At 42.7% G+C, this 21,394-nt stretch overlaps 1 protein-coding gene across 7 annotated transcripts; it reads left to right on the forward strand.

Moving 5' to 3' along the window:
• The first annotated feature begins 2,938 nt into the window (after window positions 1-2,938).
• LOC127625287 (periaxin-like) lies at window positions 2,939-21,394 on the forward strand. 7 transcript variants are annotated; one of them, XR_007968271.1, is made up of 9 exons: window positions 2,939-3,123; window positions 3,233-3,328; window positions 7,916-8,332; window positions 8,628-8,689; window positions 12,209-12,265; window positions 12,553-12,631; window positions 19,119-19,219; window positions 19,875-19,931; window positions 20,212-21,394. XR_007968271.1 is itself a non-coding variant. In XM_052100480.1 (8 exons), exons 1-7 carry the CDS (start codon window positions 3,121-3,123, stop codon window positions 19,926-19,928), a joined length of 768 nt encoding a protein of 255 aa, XP_051956440.1. In that variant the 5' UTR covers window positions 2,939-3,120; the 3' UTR covers window positions 19,929-19,931; window positions 20,212-21,394. The 7 variants fall into 7 exon arrangements, 5 of the variants coding, with proteins under 5 accessions (XP_051956440.1, XP_051956441.1, XP_051956443.1 ...); XR_007968272.1 differs by lacking the exon at window positions 12,209-12,265; XM_052100480.1 differs by lacking the exon at window positions 19,119-19,219.

A 21,394-nucleotide genomic window follows, 5' to 3' on the forward strand; every position in this document is an offset into this window, starting at 1 on the left:
CATGACAATGTAAACCACAGTTCCCTTTCGAGGGAACGAGACGATGCGTCGATGACTCTTTGGGAACGCTCCCAGCGTGAATGCGTCTGAAGCATCTATGTCAACTAATCCAATGGAAAGAATGAGCGTCACGGGCGGGTGTCGTCATGACCAGGAAGAGATAAAAGTGCATCCGGTGCAACCGGCATTAGCTTCTGTTGCCTCAGCAAGCGATCTGTGTCAAACTGTCTGTTATATTTACTGTTGTCTGTCTGATATATATATCTATACACTATGGCGAAACGATTGCACAAACTCTGTGTTTCTCCCTGCTTGCGTTATTTAACGAGTGGGGACGCACACAAGCTTTGTGTGAATTGTTTGGGAGTGGAGCATGCGGGGCTGATTGCCGGTTGTGAGAAGCTTTCGCATCACATGATCCACTCCCGCCTGTCACTTTTCGAGGAAAGTGGCCAGGCTCGCGGTTCTCAGAGCTCCCGCTACGAGGAAACTATATACTTTAAAATGGAGAGTTTTCACTTCTTGGTGTCACCAGTGGGATCCGGTTAACTGTTCAGTAAACACAGTACTAGAATTTCTGCAAGATCGCTTTGCGTCAGGTCTATGTCCATCCACTCTTAAGGTCTACGTGGCGGCCATTGTGGCTTTCCACGCCCTGGTGAGTAGTACATCGTTGGATCGAGACCCCCTGATCACTCGTTTCCTTCGTGGCACCTTGAGGCTGAGGCCTGCAGTTCGCACTAGGATGCCGGCCTGGGATCTGGCAATAGTACTAGAAGGCCTGTCAGGGCCTCTGTTTGAGCCCTTAGATTCGGTTTCAGAGAAATTTTGTTATATTTAAGACCATCTTTCTGCTAGCTATTTCGTCCCTCAAAAGAGTCGGAGACCTTCAGGCCCTTTCGGTTTCTCCCACCTGCCTTGAGTGTGCACCAGGGATGGTCAAGGCATTCTTATACCCTAAACATTGACATGTCCATAAGGTGCCAACCATTATTCCGAGGCCTATTGTGTGGCAGGCTTTCTGTCCTCCTCCGTACGGACCAGGAAAAGCTGAACTTCTTGTGTCCAGTGTGAGCACTGGACACTTATGTTCATCTGACTTCTCCATGGAGGAAGTCCGATCAATTAATTGTCTGCTTTGAATCACCCAAGAATCTCAGCAGACATTTAGCAAGTGGACAGTTGAGGCTATTTCTCTTGCTTATGAGTCCTCTGACCAGCTTTGGTGGTCAGAGCCCATTCCAATAGGAGTATGGCGGCCTCTAAAGCCTTATTATATGAGGTTTCTCTTTAAGACGTTTGTGATGCGGCGGGCCGGTCCTTTCCGCTCACATTTGTCAGGTTTTATAGCCTGGACCTGGACGCTGCCCCAGGGTCTCAGGTGCTTAGTGTAGTTCTGACAACAGGCTGACACTCAGGCATTTTGTAAGTTTGGCGATTTGGGTATTCTCGTTCCCAAAGCGTTATTGACGCATCGCGAGTTCCGAGAGAAAGGGAACGTCTCAGGTTACGACTGCAACCATAGTCCCCTGAGATAGGGAACGAGACGATGCGTCGCACTGCCATACTTCCTGCATCCCTGTAATCGACTTGCTTCGGCAAATTTTGAAGCTAATGTCAGTTGTACCGGATGCGCTTTTATCTCTTCCTGGTCATGACGTCACCCGCCCCTGACGCTCATTCTTTCCATTGGACTAGTTGACATAGATGCTTCAGACGCATTCACGCTGAGAGCGTTCCCAAAGCGTTTCCATCATCATTATCATCAGTCAAATATGTTCAGAAGAACTGGAGTTTGTCAATAGGGTATATCAGAGTATACAGGAGTACAGTATTATTGCAGTAAATGCCCATCACAGGAGTGTTAATGTGTGTGTTACTCATGTCTGATGTGTTTCTGTTTCCTATAATGTCACACCCTGTGTGTTGAGGAGAGATGTGCTGTTCCTGAGGAATATAAAATCCCACAAATTATTTTCATCATCATTGCAACATGTTTAGAAAAATGGGAGTGTCAGTTTCATTGTATAGGAAACAGAAAGGACATTTGTACAATTACACTAAAATCCATTTTCAAATGGATAAACATAACAAATTCATAATCCTCAGATTTGAACTAGAACTTGATCAGATTGATTCTTTTGCTCTATTATGATTCTCAACTTTGAGTGTGTTACATTATGGTATAAATAATTTGCTGATCACTTTTCAACAAATTAGACCTTGTTGAACTATTTTCTTTGACTGACATCAGAGTTGGTGTAGGAGTGTGTGTGTAAGTTTCACTTTATAGGAAACAGAAACACTCTTGAGAAACACAAGAACACAAATACTGAAACAGAGAAACTGTTCATTTATTAACATGTGTGACATATTAATAGCATCATTGCATTTTATGAACCGTTTTAGTTTGGACCCAGAGAACAGGGAATGTTCTCTCAAAGTTATGAACTAACATTCTTACAGTAACATCTGGTCTTTAATAATGTCCTCAAAAAATTATCACAAAAAATTATTTATACATTGATCATGGAGCATTTCTTTTCTAAAACGTTTTAGTTGGATGTTCTTTAAAACGTTTAAAAAAACTGGAGAAAACATTTAGAAATGATATTTTCATAACTTAATGGGAACATTAGAAAAACATGATTAGAACATATTTTTGTTGGCTGACGAAATGTCATGGGTTTGTGTTCAGAAGAAAGTGAACTGGTGAATAAGTTTGAATAAAGCAGATGCTGATCAGGGTTGTGAAATCAGACACTTATGTAATTTGATCTCTCGCTCTTGGCATCGTTCAGTACCTGAAGGCATTGAGATGAACAACATTGTTATGCGTCATGATTTGCATCGTCATAACCTCAAAGGGTTGGGCTTTATCAGACTATAAATGTGCAGTCATTTTCAAAGTGAAAAGCTTTTCACTTTGCATGATACATCAAACCACTTGCTTAAAGAAAAGAGAATTTTATTACAAAAAAGATCCCGGGGCAGGAGTTAATCTGACATACAGGTCTACTGGTTGAGTGACTGAACTGTAGGCCGACATACAGAGTCTCTCCATCTAAGAGAAAGTAGTGGTGGCTCCTGCCCCGGGAGGTTTGAACTAAAAACAATTATATGGTAAGTTATTCTGATCTGATTGATTCAGTTTAGATTACAGTGCTTGATGTTTAAACAGCATACTTAAACTACTAATTTGTCCTTTTCTAATTCCTCGTTTCCATTATAGATGAACAAACAACCGACTATGAATGACGATTCTACTGTAGAAATGGACTTTGCGGTTCCATCATTTGAGAGAAACTGTGATTCTTCACTGAGAGCGGTGAGTTACAATCTCTCTGAATTTCTCTTGCTAGTTTACATGCACGACTTTTGTTTTAGTCGGACTGAATTCATTCTGATTGATGAATCTGAATGTAGTGTTTACATGAACGCTAAACATGATCGGGTTGATGTGTTTATACATCACAAGCTTCAAATCGGAATATATTTTTTCACATGCGCACACTGCACGAATATACTGCTGTTGTTCGCACATAACTATTCTCCTCTATTGGTTCTTTATTTGTTTTAAACAGCATTTTATATGTATCCGTCTCTGGTCATGATTTGGAGACAATGAGCATATGAACTGCTTTGCCGTGCTGCTTATATTGATCACACAGTAAAACACCACACCCAAAACCAGTCGTGTGTGGATGAGAGTCTGAAACATGAACTGGTGAGACGTTGTCCTGCTTCACTTCACAGACGCAGAGTGAAATGAGAATTTTAGAATAATGGAACACTCATTTATATGACACTTTATTCAACAGGAAGAACAGCTTGTTCCGTGCGTCATACGTCATTACACTATTTCAACGTCATTGCACATGCGCAATCCTTTCAGTTTCAGTTTTCAACTCGATCAAGTATTTACATGTTCTCTATCGGATTAGAAAAGGAATAAACCACCCCTTTCAATCCGATCGAAATTCCAATCGGATCGAGCTCAATCAGATCGATTAAGGCGTTTACATGAAGGTTTTTTAGTCCGATTGAGCTGTCAATCCGATTATAAGAGTCCATGTAAACGCAGCTAATACGATTACTAATGGATTATGTGGTTGCATGCAAACGTAGCCAGTGTAGAATCATTGCAAAAAATGATGACTTAATATCTTCAGTCATTTTGCTTCTCCAGTAAATGTATCTTGATTTAAGAATGTTTAGTTCCCTTTCAGTCGCTCACCCTCGACGTAGTCAACGTGTCGACTGATCGGGATCGCATCAGTGAGCCTGTCATCTTCAAGCACTGTTAAAACGAGCCAATGCACATTAGCGTGCGTGAAACGCATCACACACTCCACCCCCGCAGCGGGTATTAATACGGAAGTGGATGCACGCACTAGTTGTCTTTCGCTTCGGAGCCGATCGTTCTGGTGTCTCTGAAGAGTGCTGTTGTTTACAACGAGGGAGTGTGTCAGTGTTCTTCTGGGAAGACTCTCCCGGTAATGGTGTTCTACAGTGCAGCGGTGATCGCAAGCTTTGAAGCTCTCAACTGCTGTTTTTACTGCAAGCAGATGTCTGTGTTGTTTGTGTTGATGGCCGGTTGAGGGCGGAAAAGTGAGTGCTTCACTATTTTAGTTCGCTGATTTAGTGTTGCCGTGGCCATTCCCTGTGTGCTCCGGCACTGGTGACGGGTCCCATTTCTAGAAGGGCAACACGGATGTGTTTGCGTCTTTTTCAAGATCCAATTCGATCCGTGCGTTTCTGGGTGCGGTAGGGGTCTGTCCCCCTCTGATGGTCACGAGAGCTGCATTGCGTGTCTAGGTTTAAAGCACTCTGAGGCAGCTCTTGTGGATGAGTCATGTTCCCATTGCGGGAATATGACCATCTCAGTGTTAAGGTCGAGACTCTCGTTCGAGGGTGGAGTCCCCATCCCCAGGTGATTCTGGTGTTTCTTCTGGCTTACCTTTCCAGAAAGAGTCTGGAATGCCGTCTGGGCTGGGTGACCTGAGGATTACAGTGACGGGTAATCCGCCCGGCAAAGCCCAGTGGATCCCTCACTCCTCTCTGACACCGCAGCCGGTGGAGTTCCCAGATGAGCATGCTGGTCCTTCTATGGTGGATCGATCAGCCGTTTCATTCGGGGCCCCTCCAGAGGATGTCCATCGCAGCATCGGAAGGGGAGCTGGGCTCTGGAGAGGACGATTCGGCTGCGCTGCCTCCCTCTGAGAGACCAGCGTTGCCCGAGCCGGATCCAGAGATGACAGATATGCTCAAAAAGGCCGTCGATGGCTTGAGTGGAACCCTCCACTGTGTCCCGAACCGTCTCGGTTGGATGATTGGTTTCTCAGCCCGCCGCTCCAGTACCTTTCTTTCCTAAAGTGCATGAGGAGTTGACAAGGGCATGGATGGCACCTTTCTCTGCCAGAAACCGCCTAAGTAGCTCCTCCCCCCTCACTACCCTTGATGAGGTAGCGGTGAAGGGTTACGAGGCTCTCTCTCTAGTGGAGCGGTCTGTTGCATTGCAACTGTGTCCAGCGACCGCTACCTCATGGAAGGGGGATCCCCGTCTCCCCTCTAAGGCCTATACGTTTTCGTCCGTTCTGACGGGCAAGGCTTACAAAGCCTGTGGGCAAGCCGCTTCCTCTCTGCATGCCATGGCGTTGCTGTTCTCTGGCGCCCCGAAGCAGACGGCGGCCATCCAGCTCATCCTTCCCCGGCAGCCTGCTGCTGCCTCCACCCGTCCTCCGGGGACAGATCCTCCGCCTCCTCGTCGCTGAGGGCGTCTGCCTGTAGCCACCTCCGCTCCCGCTGGACCATCGCAGCAGCCTCCACCCAGGTCTCAACGTGGAGCTGGTCGCAGAAGGGGCGCCCCGCCGGCTTCAGGCACTGCCAAACCAGGTGGCATGCGACAGCGAAAGCGTTCCTGAGCGGGCCACCCAGGGATGGAGGAATGCTCTTAGGAGATGGTCACCGATCCACTCCCTTCACTCGGTGAAAGGCCGGGTGAAGTTTTTTTGTTTTATATGTGTGTCTGTTTCGCTGCTGAAATTAACCTGAAAAAAACCCTTGAAAAAAAACCCTGAAATTACGTTAAAAAAAGTACAGTATATCCAGGTGAGTCCGAAGACCGAACCCAGACAGTAAGAAGAGATTTTTGCGTTTTTTTTAATGATGGTTTATTCAAATGGTAGAATGTAAAAGGTAGAAAGTTGAACCATTTAGCCAAAGGATGAAATTAATGGAATCAGCTAAGGGTGAATCACAACAACCAGGAGACATGAACCGAATTACCTCATCATCCAGTCCAATTACCATCCAATTACCTCAACCCCATCTGAAAGCAGGCATTGAGAGTAGTGTTGCTCCAAATCATAGGTGGGAAAACTCTAAAAACTCCCCCACATACCATTCCCGAGGACAACCATCCTGACGGAGGGAGAGGAGATGATCTTCTGCCATTTTCTGTAGCTCAGTCATTCCATTGTTTGTTGGTTCTGTCTTCTGTCACAGTATGTGGCTGATAACAAAGATACTCAAAATAGTCTTTAATTGTAGATACCACCTAGGAAACCTACAGGAGATAACTTGAAGAACTGAATAACATACTCTAACACAAATGAGACAGGATCATAAACTAAACAAAACAAAACAGGGTGTACCTACAATAACTAAATACAGGGGTAAATAAGATGAACAACAAAAAAAAAAATTTGAAAACAGGGTCAACTGAAACCGAGCAAATATGAATACAAAGATAGAACAGACTCTGACACTTTTGATTTTAACAATGTATTAGTATGATGTAGAATTATTGTTCATTCTTCATTCAACTAAAGAAGTTACCTAATGTTAAAGGGATAGTTCACCCAAAAATGAAAATTAGCCCATGATTTACTCATCCTGTATATGACATTCTTCTTTCAGACGAATACAATTGGAGTTAAATAAAAAAAAAGCTCTTCCAAGTTTTATAATGGCAGGGAATGGAAAGCACATCCATCCATGATAAAAGTGAATCTATTCATGATAAAAGTGAATCTATCCATGATAAAAGTGCATCCATCAATGGTAAAAGTGCTCCACACGGCTCTGGCGGGTTAAAGAAGGCCTTCTGAAGTGAAGCGATGCGTTTGTGTAAGAAAAATATCCATATTTAAAACTTTATCGACTAAAATAACTAGCTTTTGGCAGATGGCCTACGCAAGTCAACTTACACCAAAAAAAATAACACTTGACGATGTATGACGTAGATGTAGGAGTAGCTAGGCTTTGAGCCTCTCGCGGTTCAAACAAACAGCGCTAGGCAACAAACTCAAGCTCCTCACACACTTCTCTTTAAAAATTGTCGTTTTAGACTTCTCATTCATGACTGGAGTTTTGTTTTGCTCTGTCCTCTGCGCTTCCGCGTTCGTCATTACCTCATGCATCGGGTCAAGTGTTACTCTTTCCCTGTAAATCGATGCGCACGGCCGTCTGCCGAAAGCTAGTCATTTTAGTCGATAAAGTTTTAAATATGGATATATTTCTTACACGAACACATAGCTTCACTTAAGAAGGCCTGTATTAACCCGCCGGAGATGTGTGGAGCACTTTTATCATGGATGGATGCACTTTGATGGACTTCCAAAAAAATATACCCATTCACTGCCATTATCAAGCTTGAAAGAGCCAGGACATTTTTTTAATATAACTGCGATTGTATTCGTCTGAAAGAAGAATGTCATATACACCTAGGATGGCTTCAGGGTGAGTAAATCATGGGCTAATTTTCATTTTTGGGTGAACTTTCTCTTTAACTAATAAAATCTTATTGTAAAGTGTTACCAACATTATTTATACATTGTTAATGGAACACTTTTTTCTGAAACATTTTTGTTGAATATTCATCTAATGTTTTTCAAATGTTACATTTTTTTAGGTGTCAGACGTTCAGGTGCCAGACGTTCAGGTGCCAGACGTTCAGGTGCCAGACGTTCAGATGCCAGACGTTCATATGCCAGACGTTCAGGTGCCAGACGTTCAGGTGCCAGACGTTCAGATACCAGACGTTCAGGTGCCAGACGTTCAGGTACCAGACGTTCAGGTGCCAGACGTTCAGGTCCCAGACGTTCAGGTACCAGACGTTCAGATGCCAGACGTTCAGGTGCCAGACGTTCAGATACCAGACGTTCAGGTGCCAGACGTTCAGATGCCAGACATTCAGATGCCAGAGGTTCAGATGCCAGACATTCAGATGCCAGACGTTCAGGTGCCAGACTTGAATGATGATTTAACTATAGGAATGAACTCTGCGGTTCCATCAGTCGAGAGAAACTATGATTCTTTACTAAGAGTGGTGAGTTACAACTTTGATCTCTCTGAATTACTCTTGCTGTCATTGTAGAATCAAAGTCCAAATTACCTTTTGCTTCACTGCAAAACATTATGACTTCATATCCTCAGTCATTTTTGCAATAACTAACCAAGAAGCAAAAAAACAATAATGAATTTACAATCTGTTTAGATATTGAGTTGGCTCTTACAGTACTGTTATACATTTAAATGTTTAAATAACTTTCTATTGTTTGAGGATTACATTTATGGCTAAAATCATACTAACAATTGGCTCTGAATCCTCTTTTCCATTATAGATAAGAAGTAAGAGAGATGAGATAAGAAGAAAGAGAGAAAGAAAGCGCTTAATGGCCAGAAGGTAAAAAAAAAACAAAAAAAAAAAACATGTAATATATGTTTGTACAACAGGACTAAACACACATCAGAGTAAAACACACATTTGATTACTGTAACATGTATGTTCTGTTTTAGTTTCATTTTCTCTCTTTTGCTTGTTCTTATTAGTTTCACCACAAAAAAAAAAGACAAAAAAAATCAGAACAATGGCGAGCGAACAGCATTTCAGGAAGTGTGTTAATCCCTACCCATGTTATATCACGGGTGGGGATACACATGTACTGCATGTTCTTTGTTTCGGAGCGCAGTGCGCTCAGTCAGCCTTTGAGGGGGCTGAATGGGGCACTCTTTGAGGAGGGCGCCTTGGCTCGCGTTCCTTGCTGCTCGGGTCCTGCTTCTGTGAAGGGGTGCCGGCTCAAGTCGTGGGGTTAGAGATGGGCCTCGCCCTTTCTCTGCCCTCACTTGCCAGGTCCAGTGTTTCTGTGGTTATTTCTGCCCTGAGTGAAGCACCGGTACTGCAATTATCCAGTTCTGAGGAGCTGGATGTTGTTAGTATCGAGACAGGAGACACTGAAGACTCGCCAATTTAGACTCCTGCATTTAAGGAGCTTGTGGAGCTTGTCACTCGCGCCGTAGCCAAATTAAACATTGACTGGCTTGCCGAGAAATAGGAGCTTCGTCAGAAAAACAAATTAGACGAACGCTTTCTGCCATCGTGTGCACAACCTCCGCGTCGGGGCTTGCCATTTTTTGTCACCAAGGTATAGAAGTCGTGGAGGAGATGGGTTTCTTACAGTGTGTTTACCATGGTGGCCACAGAGAGACATCTGTGGCTAAACCTGTCCGGAATTAAACATGAAGACAAAAGCTTTTTATTGGACACCCCACTTTCTCCTGCTGGCCTTTTTGGTTACGCTATAAAGTCAGTCACCGAAAGGTTTCCGAAAGTGTCCCTCGCTGCTATCAGGTTTCTATGGCTGTTGGGCAGGAGCAGAAAAGCAAGCAGGAGTACTCCCCCCCACAAAAAGATTGGGAGGCGGCGCAACGCTCACAGACGAAGTCCTCAAAGGGCAAAATGGATCTGAGGAGCGTTATTGCTTCCAAGAGGACTTTTTCAATGTAAAAGTCCTGACAGCAAAGGTTTCAAGCTTCAGAGGGCAGACCCTTCCGGGGGAGACGGTTTCCACTTCCAAATAGAGTGCCTGCCTCCCCTCGTGCCCTCAGAGGTTTTGCCAACCCCACCACCGTGTGTGCTTCGGGTGCAGCGGTTCCCAGCGAGCACATGTGCCAATGTTCCTGTCGCTCCCTCCACGGAGGGCTCTAGAGCAGTCAGGTCTGTTGTTCCCTGCCGGTTTGCCACTTCAGGGCACTGCACTTGCTGCTCAAGCTACACCAGAGGTCAGTCACGAGAGACTGGTAGCCTTAGTAGTTTTTTAGCAGAGATACTACTGCCAAATATATCTCAATGGGTCCTGCAGACAGTCAAAAGGGCTACACCATTCAGGTCAGGTCTCGGCCGCCCCGGTTCAGTGGGGTCCTACCCTCAGTGATGGGCCCCGTAGGGTCTGGTCATGGAAGGCACTGCTGGCCAAGGGGGCCATAGAACATGTCCCGGGATCTACAGCCGTACTTTATTGTTTCAAAAAAGGATGGGGGGGTTGTGTCCGATTCTAGATCTGCACCAACTAAATCGCTCTGTAGTGAAGCTCAAATTCAAGAAGTTTACTCTGAAGCAAATCGTGTCACAAATCAGGTTCGACTGGACTGGTTTGTCAAGATAGATCTAAAGGACGCATATTTCCATGTATCCATCCTTCCTCAACACAGGAAGTTTCTGAGGTTCGCTTTCGGGGGCGAATCGTACCAATATCGAGTTCTTCCCTTCAGCCTAGCTTTATCACCTTGGACTTTCACGAAGTGTGTGGATGCATCTCTGGCTCCTCTGCAACTCCAAGGCATCTGCATACTAATTTACATCGACAATTGGTTGATTCTAGCTCAATTGGAGCATCTGGTGGATCGACATCGGGATTTCGCTCTCGCCCACATGTGGAAGTTGGGGTTGAGGTTGAATGCCCAAAAGAGTGTGCTTTTTCCAACTCAGAGGATCACTTTTCTAGGCGTTATATGGGATTATAGGCTATATGGTTATATGGTTATATGGCCTGCTGTACATGAGACCTTTGTAGTGGTGGCTCAAGCCAAGGGGGTTTTCCAAATGGCAAATCCGCTCCGTATGATCAAGGTCACGCGGCAATGCCTTTATGCCTTAGTCATGTGGAAAAATCATTGGTATCTTTCCCAAGGACCTGTGCTGGGGGCTCCTTGTCATCGTGTCATGCTAACGACGGATGCATCCCTCACGGGCTGGGGGCAATCATGAGTGATCGCTCGGCTCAAGGCTGGACACATCGTGGCACATATATTGCCTGGAAATGCTGGCCGTGTTTCAGGCACTAAAAGACCTCCCAGACCTAAGAGACCATCATGTGCTTGTTTGTACAGACAACACATCGGTGGTCTCTTACATAAAACATCAAGGGTGTATGCTGGTGCTCCTCTTGTACAAGCTGGCTCACCAGATCCTCCTGTGAGCCCAAGGGAAACTGCTCTCCCTGAGGGCAGTATGCATCGTGGGGTATCTAAATCACTCTGCTCTCCGGAGTTCTGGAGAGAGTTCGCCAGGTCGGGGTCCGTCTTCTGCTTATAGCCCCGTTCTGGCCGGCCCGAGTATGGTCCTCGGACCTTGTGTCTCTCCTCGATGGCTCTCCTCTGGAGATTCGGCCCAGGAGGGACCTTCTTTCTCAGATGAATGGGTCGATCCTTCACCCAGTCCAGAGTTATGGAAACTGTGGGCTTGGCCCTGCTCATAAGTTCAGGTCTCTCATGTTTTGAATGGCCTTTCCTTGGCTCCCTTTAAGCCTATTAAAAAGGTTTCTGAGAAGTTTCTCACTCTAAAAACAAACTTTTTCCTCGCTATTTCGTATCTCAAAAGAATTGGAGACTTACAAGTAACCATGGTTCCCTGAAAAGGTAACGAGACGCTGCGTCATCCGTGATCAACATGCTTCAGTCTATCAGAAGCTAACACTGTTTGGTTTGGGTGTGCTTTATAGTTTCCTGGTCGCTGACGTTACCCGCCTATGATGTCCCGTCTCGCCATTGGACTGATACGTGCGTCACGACGCAATCACGCAGAGGCGTTCACACAGCATTTCAGCGTCTCATTCCCTATTCAGGGAACCATGGTTACATACGTTACCAAGATGTTTTCTTGGTAACTCATTACTTACTCATTCTGTTCAGCTGTGCCTGTTTAACCCCATTCAGTCTGTGTATACTGTATATACTCCCTGTTTTGTTCAGTTCTTAGTCTGTTCTCGTTTATGGTAGCCTGGTTATTTTGCTTCTCCTAAAGAATTCCTTCGTGTTTATTTTGGATCTATTATTAAAGACTGTTTGATTATCTACTTCTACTCCAGTCTTTGTGCGTTCATTACAACAACTACCTGTGACAATTTGTTTTCCTCCAAACCACTAGATGGTTTAAAATGATGTGTGATGAAATCATCAGTGACAAAACACAGTTAATTCTGAGGTAAGTTGATCTAATATTTAATGTTGTAGATTGATGTAGCTGATGAAAATGGATAAAATCCGCAAATGTGTTTTGAGAACAATGTTTTCTGTATGATTTTGTTTTTCTCTAGGCAAGATTTCATTAACTGTAGAATAAGTAAAAACATTAATTCTGTAAATCACACAACATGGGAGTGGGAAAAAGCAAATTTTCCCAACGATGAGGCTTTAGCCCCACAGAAGATACAAAGATTGTGTTCTTCATTGCTTCAGATATAATCAAAATCATTCATGTGGTTTTACCAGGGCCTTTATGGTGTTTGCTGGGGCCATCAGCCATCGATCGGGTCGTCGGTGGAGAAAACGGAAGGCGTGTCCATCTGAGGTGGGCTTCTGGTCCGAGTCATTCATTCTTTGTCACATGACCGCTGCACATGTACAGAAATAACAGTTGATTCGTTCACCTCTCCTTGTCACTTGACTCCTTCATAGGCTCTGATGCTGCGTTTAAGCCATGTTATAATCACCTCCAGGGCCCAGAAAACACCTCAGACCCTAGAGGGTTAAGAGGAAAACATTCCCTTAATATTTTTCTCTATCATTCACATAACCAAGAGAAAAACTTTTTTTTTTTAGAAAAAAGAAAACATTCAGAAATAAAGTTTTCAGAACTTGATGGGAAAGTTATAAAAACGTTCTTAGAACATATTTTTGTTAGCTGAGAAAATGTCATGTGTTTGCATTGAGAAGAAAGTGCACTTGTTGAAGCACTGACAGATGCTGATCAGGGTTGTGAAATCAAAGTCGAGTGTGTGTACGTGGATTTAATCCTTCTTGATTTTGTTCTTGGTGGCTCCTGGTACTGCTCAAATAAAATAAAAATATGGTGTGGCTCTGATTGAGGATTACAGTGCTTATGATTTCTGATAATTTCCCTTTTTTCTGACTCCTGGTTTCCTATATAGATGTAACCTTTAAATTTGCTAGTTCGTTATTTTATTTTATTTCACTAGTTGATTATTTTATTTGGGAAAAAAGGAACAGATGTCAAACAATAATAATTTAAGAAAATGTTTTTATAAATTTTTATTTGTCTTATACAAAGTTTTATATATATTGGTGTAGAGGTTATTTTGTGCTCCTGCCTCTTTAAGGCAGAGCGCGCTGGAAAAAGAAAAAAAAAAGAGAGGTGAAGTGAGTTGTATGCGAGTTAGGCGGCTGTTCATGCTGTTATGCCGATGCTTCTGATTAAAGAAGAAACGTGAATTATCACCATTGTAACCCGTGTTTCATTTATGTTACCCACGATGAAGAGACTGGAGTAATCGCCGATGCGGCATCAAGAAATAAGGGTTACAGACTGGTGGCAGCGGTTTCAAGTTCAAGAGTTTCTGGAAGTTTCACGGCAGTAGCATTTAACTACGACGGCGCATTTCTAATGCACCACGAAGCGTAGTGGTGAGTGAACTTTGAAGTGACATTTGGTCTGTTTAAGGGACTATTTCATCACTCGCTCCGTTCGAAGTTTAACAGCACCTAATTGACGGGAAAATGTCTATTGATTCTCGCACGCTTCCCGCACGCGCCTCGCCTACGCGGTTGAGTGGAGATGCTTTAGCTTACTGGCTCTCCCTGTCTCCTGATATACAACAAGACTATGAACAGTGTGTTGCTGCATTAAATGACGTTTTTGGCCGGAAGCAATTTTTGCTGCATTTTCAGACTTTTGTGAATGCCAGACCGCGTATGCCCAAAGAGCCTTTGGAAGTATTTGCAGCTGAGATTACAAGACTGGTTTTGGAAGCATTTCCAAATTATGGTGAGTGCGCCATTACTATGGAAAGATTTAGACGGTTCATAGCCGGTCTTGACCCTGTTCTCCAGGCAAAATGTCATGAGCATGGCGCTACTAGCCTAGAGGAAGCATTAGCTATTGCTTGTAAATGGGAACGAGCACAGGAAGTTCTCAGGCTAGCACCCCTTTCCCATCTCAGTCAAAAGACCAGCCTGACGCTAAATTCATCACCAACTTCACCCAGTGGTGAATCGCTTTCTGCTATGGTATCCACAAAGACTGCATCATCTGACATTTCATCAGAAATCATGACTGCCATAAAGCAACTAACTGCTGATGTTAAGACTCTCAGGATGGAAGTCGGTCAATTAAAAAGACAGCAGGAGCCCAGTTTTCAACATGCTTCCTCCAGACAGAGAGGCTACTCACCTGAACGTGACCTCATCGTCATAGCCAACATGTCGGCCCGACTCTACATCATCGTGATTATTTCAGACCGACATATGATGATCGCTTGCATCACGCCTCTCATCATCAGGATCATCATGTGACCGAATTGCCCTCCAACAAGTTTTCTGGTGAGAGATATGGCCCACAATCTTCTAGTGACCATCTACCCTCGTCTGGTGATCATCATGTCAGTTTCGGCGATGAGGATGTTGAACAGCAGGGAAACGTCTGGTAGCAGGTACTATGGGCCAAGTATCTGCTGAGTCTATGAGTGGGCCTAAACAAACTTAACTGGTAACTTCTGTCACTCCCACACCTTATGTTTTTGCTATCATTGAGAACATTGCTGTACAAGCATTTGTAGACACAGGCTCAGAAATATCTTTGATCAGTGAAACACTGAGAATGTCGATACCCTCTCTCATGAAAAAGCCTATTCAGAAATCCTTTCTGCTGGCAAAATCAGTGATGGGTGACTATCTTGACACTCTTGGTATGTTGCCTATTACTATTAGGCTGGGTGAGGAAGTGTTCTCCCATAATGTTCAGGTGGTTAGAAATGCTACACAGCCTGTTATCCTTGGTTGGGATTTTCTTAGCAAACATCACGCTGAAATTGACCTCAGGGAGAATCATTTAAAATTGTGGAACTGGACTGTTCCTTTCTTGTGTTCACAGCATATAGTCCCTCTTAGGAGTAGTGCTGTGACTTTAGAGACCATTTTGATCCCAGCCAGGTCACAGATGAACGTTTTGGCAAAAATTCAGCCCAATATTGGGGAAAAAGAGTTCACATGCAATTATGGTGGAATTTTAGACCCCGAAATTCAGACTGTACCAGGTCTTTTTGTAGCACGTACCGTAACCTCTGTAAGAGCAGGTGTGACTTGTGTTCGAGCTATGAATCCGACTAGTGAGGATTTTCATGTTCCCTGTGGCACGAGGCTAGGTGATTTCCATTCTTTAGTCTCTCAACCAGGTGAAGAATACACAATGTTGGAACCCACAGTAGCTCAAATACAGACTCAAATTGAGCCCTGCCCAAAACCCAAGGTAGACCTTGGTCAATCTGCATTGGACAGAGAACAACAGACTCAGCTAGAGACCATGATTTTCAAATATGCAGACATCTTCAGTGCAAATGATTATGACTATGGTCGTACAGATTTGGTCAAGCATACCATCCGTACTGGGGATGCGCAGCCCATCAAGCAGAGGGCTTATAGAACATCACCACACATGCGAGCTGAGATAGATAGGCAATTTCAGCAGCTCCTTTCTCATGATGTCATCGAAGAAAGTTGTAGTCCTTGGGCTTCCCCTGTCGTCTTAGTAAAAAAGAAAGATGGCAGTTACAGGTTCTGCATTGAGTTCAGGAAGCTTAATGCAGTCACTGTAAAAGACTCGTGCCCCTTGCCCCGACCATCACTCGAATCACTGCATTCAATACAGGCAGTGCTTTATATCAATTCAAGGTTATGCCGATGGGTCTTACGAATGCCCCTCCGACTTTCCAACGACTGATGGAGCTGGTGCTTCGTGGACTTAATTGGAAAGTTTGTCTTGTGTACCTTGATGATGTATTGTGTTCAGTCGGACTTTCAGTGACCATCTTAACAGTCTTGAGGAGGTTTTCAGTCGATTTCGTTCAGCAGGTCTAAAATTGAAGGGTAGTAAATGTCATTTTGCTCGCAGTGAAGTGTCTTACTTGGGTCATGTTGTATCTAGTCAGGGTCTCCAGCCAGATGAAAAGAACCTGGACAAGGTCCAGTCATGGCCTACCCCCAGGACTGTCACAGAGGTGAGAGCATTTGTTGGTCTGTGCTCATATTATAGGAGGTTTGTCAGGAAGTTTTCTATAATAGCTACACCTCTTCATGCTCTAACCCAAAAAGGTGCTGTCTTTAAGTGGTCGAGTGAATGTGAGGATGCTTTTAGATCACTGAAACATGCCCTCACTAATCCTCCCATTGTAGCTCACCCTATATTCACACAGCCTTTTCTGCTATACACTGATGCTTCTCATGATTGTGTAGGTTCGGTGCTTGCTCAGATGCAGGAGGGGAAGGAACGAGTAATTGCGTATGCCAGTCACACTCTGACTCCTTCTGAAAAGAAATGGTCAACTTATGACCGTGAGCTTTGGGCTGTGGTGGGGTCTGTCCGACATTTCAGACATTTCTTGTCAGGGGCCTCATTCAAAATTATTACCGACCACAAACCCTTGTTGTATCTGAAAAAGGCAGCAGTTGATAATGATCCGACAGGTAGAAGAGCACGTTGGATACTTGAAATGGACGTGTATGACTTTACCATTCTACACAGAGAAGGAAAGCAGCATAGTAACGCTGATTCCTTGTCGCGGCGTCCTAGCTCAGCCTGTGACAGAAACAAAAGCAGTGCAGTGTGTCATTCTCGGCCATACCACTGCTGAAAGAGTCTCCTCTTCTGCTGAAGAGCCAAATGTTTGTGGAGTTCTTCCTGACATGAGTCCGACATTGTCAGTTGATTTGGCTGAATTACAAGCTCAGCAAAAAGCTGACATTTGTCTTAGTGCTGTCATCGACTGGAAAGAGAATGGTAATCAAAGGCCCCCATTAGGCAGACTCAAACGATCCCCTGCCACACTGAGGAAACTCTGGCATGAATTCCCCAAATTATCAGTCCAGGAGAGTATATTGTGTCGCAGAGTAAAATCATCTCCTCATAGCCCTCCTGCTTACCAAGTAGTCTTGCCTGAGGTACTCATTCAAACAGCTCTTAAGTGTTTTCATGGAGAGAAGTTTAGTGGACATTTGAGTGCTGAGCGTACTTTGTTAAGAGCCAGGAAAATGTGCTATTGGCCATACATGTCTCGTGATATCCATGAATTCTGTGCTGAATGTTTATCTTGTCAGTCCTGTGCTTCTACCACTCCTCATGAAAGGGCCCCGTTGCAGTTGATCAATGCGGAAAGACCATTCCAAAGAATTGCTGCTGACATCACTGAGCAATCTGTTACTTCACTTGGGAATAGGTATGTTTTAGTTGTAATGGACTATTTTACCCGCTTTGTCAATCTGTACCCCCTGAAAGACCAGCATGCTACAACTGTAGCACAGTGCATCTTTGAGGATTACATTAAACAGCATGGGGTCCCTGAGATATTCCATACAGACCAAGGTAGACAGTTTGAGTCTGATTTGGTTAAACATTTGTGCAGTCAACTTGGCATTGAGAAAACCCGTACCTCTCCCTACCACGCCCAATGCGATGGCATGGTCGAAAGACTGAATCGAACATTGAAAGACCAACTCGCAAAATACATTTGTGAAAGTGGGGGTGAGTGGGATGGGTATCTGCCACAAGTGGAACTGGCTTATAACTCCAGTGTTCATTCCAGCACCGGGTTCTCACCTTTCTTTCTTGCACATGGCAGAGAACCACGACTACCTGCTGATATCCTTTTCAACTGTAGTCCTACTGGAAAAATGTATTTTTGTCATACTGCCATTTCTGCTTAAGCTTAGTTGCAGTGGACTGCGCAGTAGCATCTCTGAAAGCATAGGACAAACGTGTGGTCACATCTCGGGCATAGTCCGCAGGGGTACCTGGTGTACAGGGACTGAAACTGTTGTAGTCCCTGTACACCAGGTACCCCTGCGGACTATGCCCGAGATGTGACCACACGTTTGTCCTATGCTTTCAGAGATGCTACTGCGCAGTCCACTGCAGCTAAGCTTAATCAGAAATGGCAGTATGACAAAAATACATTTTTCCACCCACATAAGCCAGGGGACTTAGTGGTTTTGGAAGACCCAGCTCAGAAGCAGAATAATCTGGCTCCAAAATGGAAAGGGCCGTATAAAATTCTGAGGAGAATGGACAAGGATGACAGCCCTGGGGTAACTTATGAGATTACAGATCCAAGAAATCCCCAGTCAAGACAGTGGGTGGTACATCACAATCGCCTAAAGCCTTACAGGGGTTCCATAGAGAATTTGCCTGCCAGTTCCTTTCCAGTATCTGTGCCTCATGTGGTGGATAGTGCTGTGGCCCCTCACTCTGTTCCACTCACTGCATTGTCAGGAGCTTTGCCTTTCCGACCCACTACCCCACCTTATGTGCCTCACCCACCTGAAAAGCAGATTGCACTTCGAGCAAGGACTGAATGTTCAGCTCAAACTGTTTCTTTGTCTCAGCCAGAATCTGTGTCACAGCCTAGTGTTTGCCCTACAGCCTCTCAGGCCCCGGGGAGGGTCCTATTGCCATCATTGGACCCACCTCAACTGACTCGCAGTGGCCGCATGGTTAAGAAACCTGAGAAATTTAAAGATTTTGTTTGTTGATGTGTTATGCACAAATTAGTTGTATGTGCACTGTACTTTTACTGTACTGTATAACACATAATTTGATTTTCCATACAGGAAACTTGTTGGTAATATACATTTTGATGCACTATTGCATATGCACTGTTGGTGTTGTCATGTTAATAAGTTGTTGCGATGTTGTAGAGTTATTCAGTATTGTATTGAGATAGAAACGAGGATGTTTCTTTGATAAGTAGGGGAAGACTGTAACCTTTAAATTTGAAACGTGAATTATCACCATTGTAACCCGTGTTTCATTTATGTTACCCACGATGAAGAGACTGGAGTAATCGCCGATGCGGCATCAAGAAATAAGGGTTACATAGAGTTCTTCACTAGAAGACTCTCGCATCATACCGAGCTCTGACCAGATTTCTCTGTAAGTATTTAAACTGATGTTCATGTTCACTGCTTTACACGCTGCTTCATCATGTGCTGATGTTATTATTACGTTTTAAATCAGTGAGTCTTAAGCTTTTTTGTGAATGCGACCCTTTTGAGGGGAAAATGAATGCAGTGCCTGTGTCAGGATTCAGTTTCGTTTATCTAGTTTTACTGGAGCAGCAACACAGAGACTGTTGATGAGTGACTTTAGCGTAATTATTAAGAGAAATATGAATTGCAGATAAATGCCATTATCTGTACAATATTTTCACAGCTGTATAGTTTAAAAAATAATGTATGATTATTGTATTTATCAAGATGACCAATATAGGGACGTGAGTGTCCATGGATGTTTAGAAATAATCAATAATACATAATTAATTAATTATAAATGAAACTTACTGTGTCTGATAGGACATTACAAATCCTTAAAACTGATTTCTTCTGAATCATCTTTTATTTTATTTCTTATTCATATAATATGATTTAGTTAAAATTGAAATATAATTCTCTTGCATTATCCTGAAGATAATACGTTTAAAAACATAAGAATTGAAAGAAAGAGTCAACGATTAACAGTGTGTATTAAAATGTAAATCCTTCCATGGAGATGAAAAATGTTTTACCTTTTATTCCTTTACTTTTTCCAGAAAATACTCCAAAGATCCACCGGATTTTCCAAAATACCAACTAATTATAACTAATGGGTAAGTTCACATGTAGACATATTTTGTAAGTGTTTAAAAGTATGTAAAACTGTGTTTTTTTACGGGCAAATATGTTTTATATTTGTTTGTCTACCTAAATTAGGTCAGATGATAAAGTCTTAGACCCAAGAGACTCTGGTTTAACACTATTTATTATAATAAAGTAATATATAATATCAAAGTGGAAGGGAAAATGTTAAGAGCGTGATTAAGTGTAACATTTACATAAAGATTCTGCTATTTGTTTTGTTCATCATTTTGTTCTTCTTTTTTTAAATAGAGCAATTTCCAGAACTGAATCGTGGGAGAAGATGAATGGAGAATTTATTATTAAAATGATTGATTCACACATCATTTATAGAGACTTCTGTAACAGAAAAAAATCCTTGAAATATTTATATCAAATTCAAAATATTATAAAGAACTACAAATATTTTTATTTAGAAGCAAATCATAACGACATTTTTAATGAATGTTTCAATAATCTCGATGAAAAAGCAAAAGAAGCAAAGAAATCAAAAAAACAATTTGCTTTTGTATTTTTTAGAAAAAAAGATGGATCATTGGACAAGAGTAGAACAGAAGTTCATTACCTCTTAAAAGGAGAGCACACTGAAGATAAAATATTTAAACTACTACTAGAAATGTATTATGAAAGTAACTGTGATTATTCAGAAATGTATATCTACTCTACAAATAGCCCATGTTTAGCAAGACACAACCATGTGCCCTGCATGATCCTGGCTTTTTTTATAGCATATATGTTACATGAGAAGCATGGCATAAAAACAATTATTGGATATCTTAAACCCTGGGGCCTGAGTGGCTCGTGTGAGAAAAACCTGCCTTCTTATTCTATTAAAGATTGTATTTGCACTTCTGCAACACAAACAATCAGAAGCAAAGATATAATAATTAGAACTTCTTCCCAAAAAACAAACAATGATAGAGAAGATGACAATGAACTATTAATCGCAGTTTACAGACAAATTATTCCAGAAGTTCAAAATCAAAAGTTTTTAATGGAAGGTTCTGAATCCAAACCAGAACTCAAACTTAAGCCATTTTTTTCAAAAATATCCAATTCTGAAATTAAGAAACAACTTAAAAAAATTGTACAAAATTTCTTCAAAACTCAAAAATCTGATGTATTCAAAACTTCTACTGGTTTCCATGAATATGGTTTAGAAATGTTTGAGAAATGTACCAAAGAAATATCTGATCTTTTAATGGATGATTATGCAAATATTATTGAAGAAATCTGCAGTTATCTGAAAGAAGTCTTTCGTTGGTGGGATAAAACAGTGGATGATGGATCCAGCAGGATCTTGAAAGAGCAACTCGTTGGCAAACTTCTAAAAAATTCTCTGCATCTTTTTCTTTTGGAAATAAAAAAAATAGAAAAAAAACTGGGAAGAATTTTTTTTAAAATTGGTTATATGGTCGAAAATGAGAATGTGTGT

This window comes from Xyrauchen texanus, chromosome 31, assembly GCF_025860055.1.
Source record: "Xyrauchen texanus isolate HMW12.3.18 chromosome 31, RBS_HiC_50CHRs, whole genome shotgun sequence".
Taxonomy (NCBI): Eukaryota; Metazoa; Chordata; class Actinopteri; order Cypriniformes; family Catostomidae; genus Xyrauchen; species Xyrauchen texanus.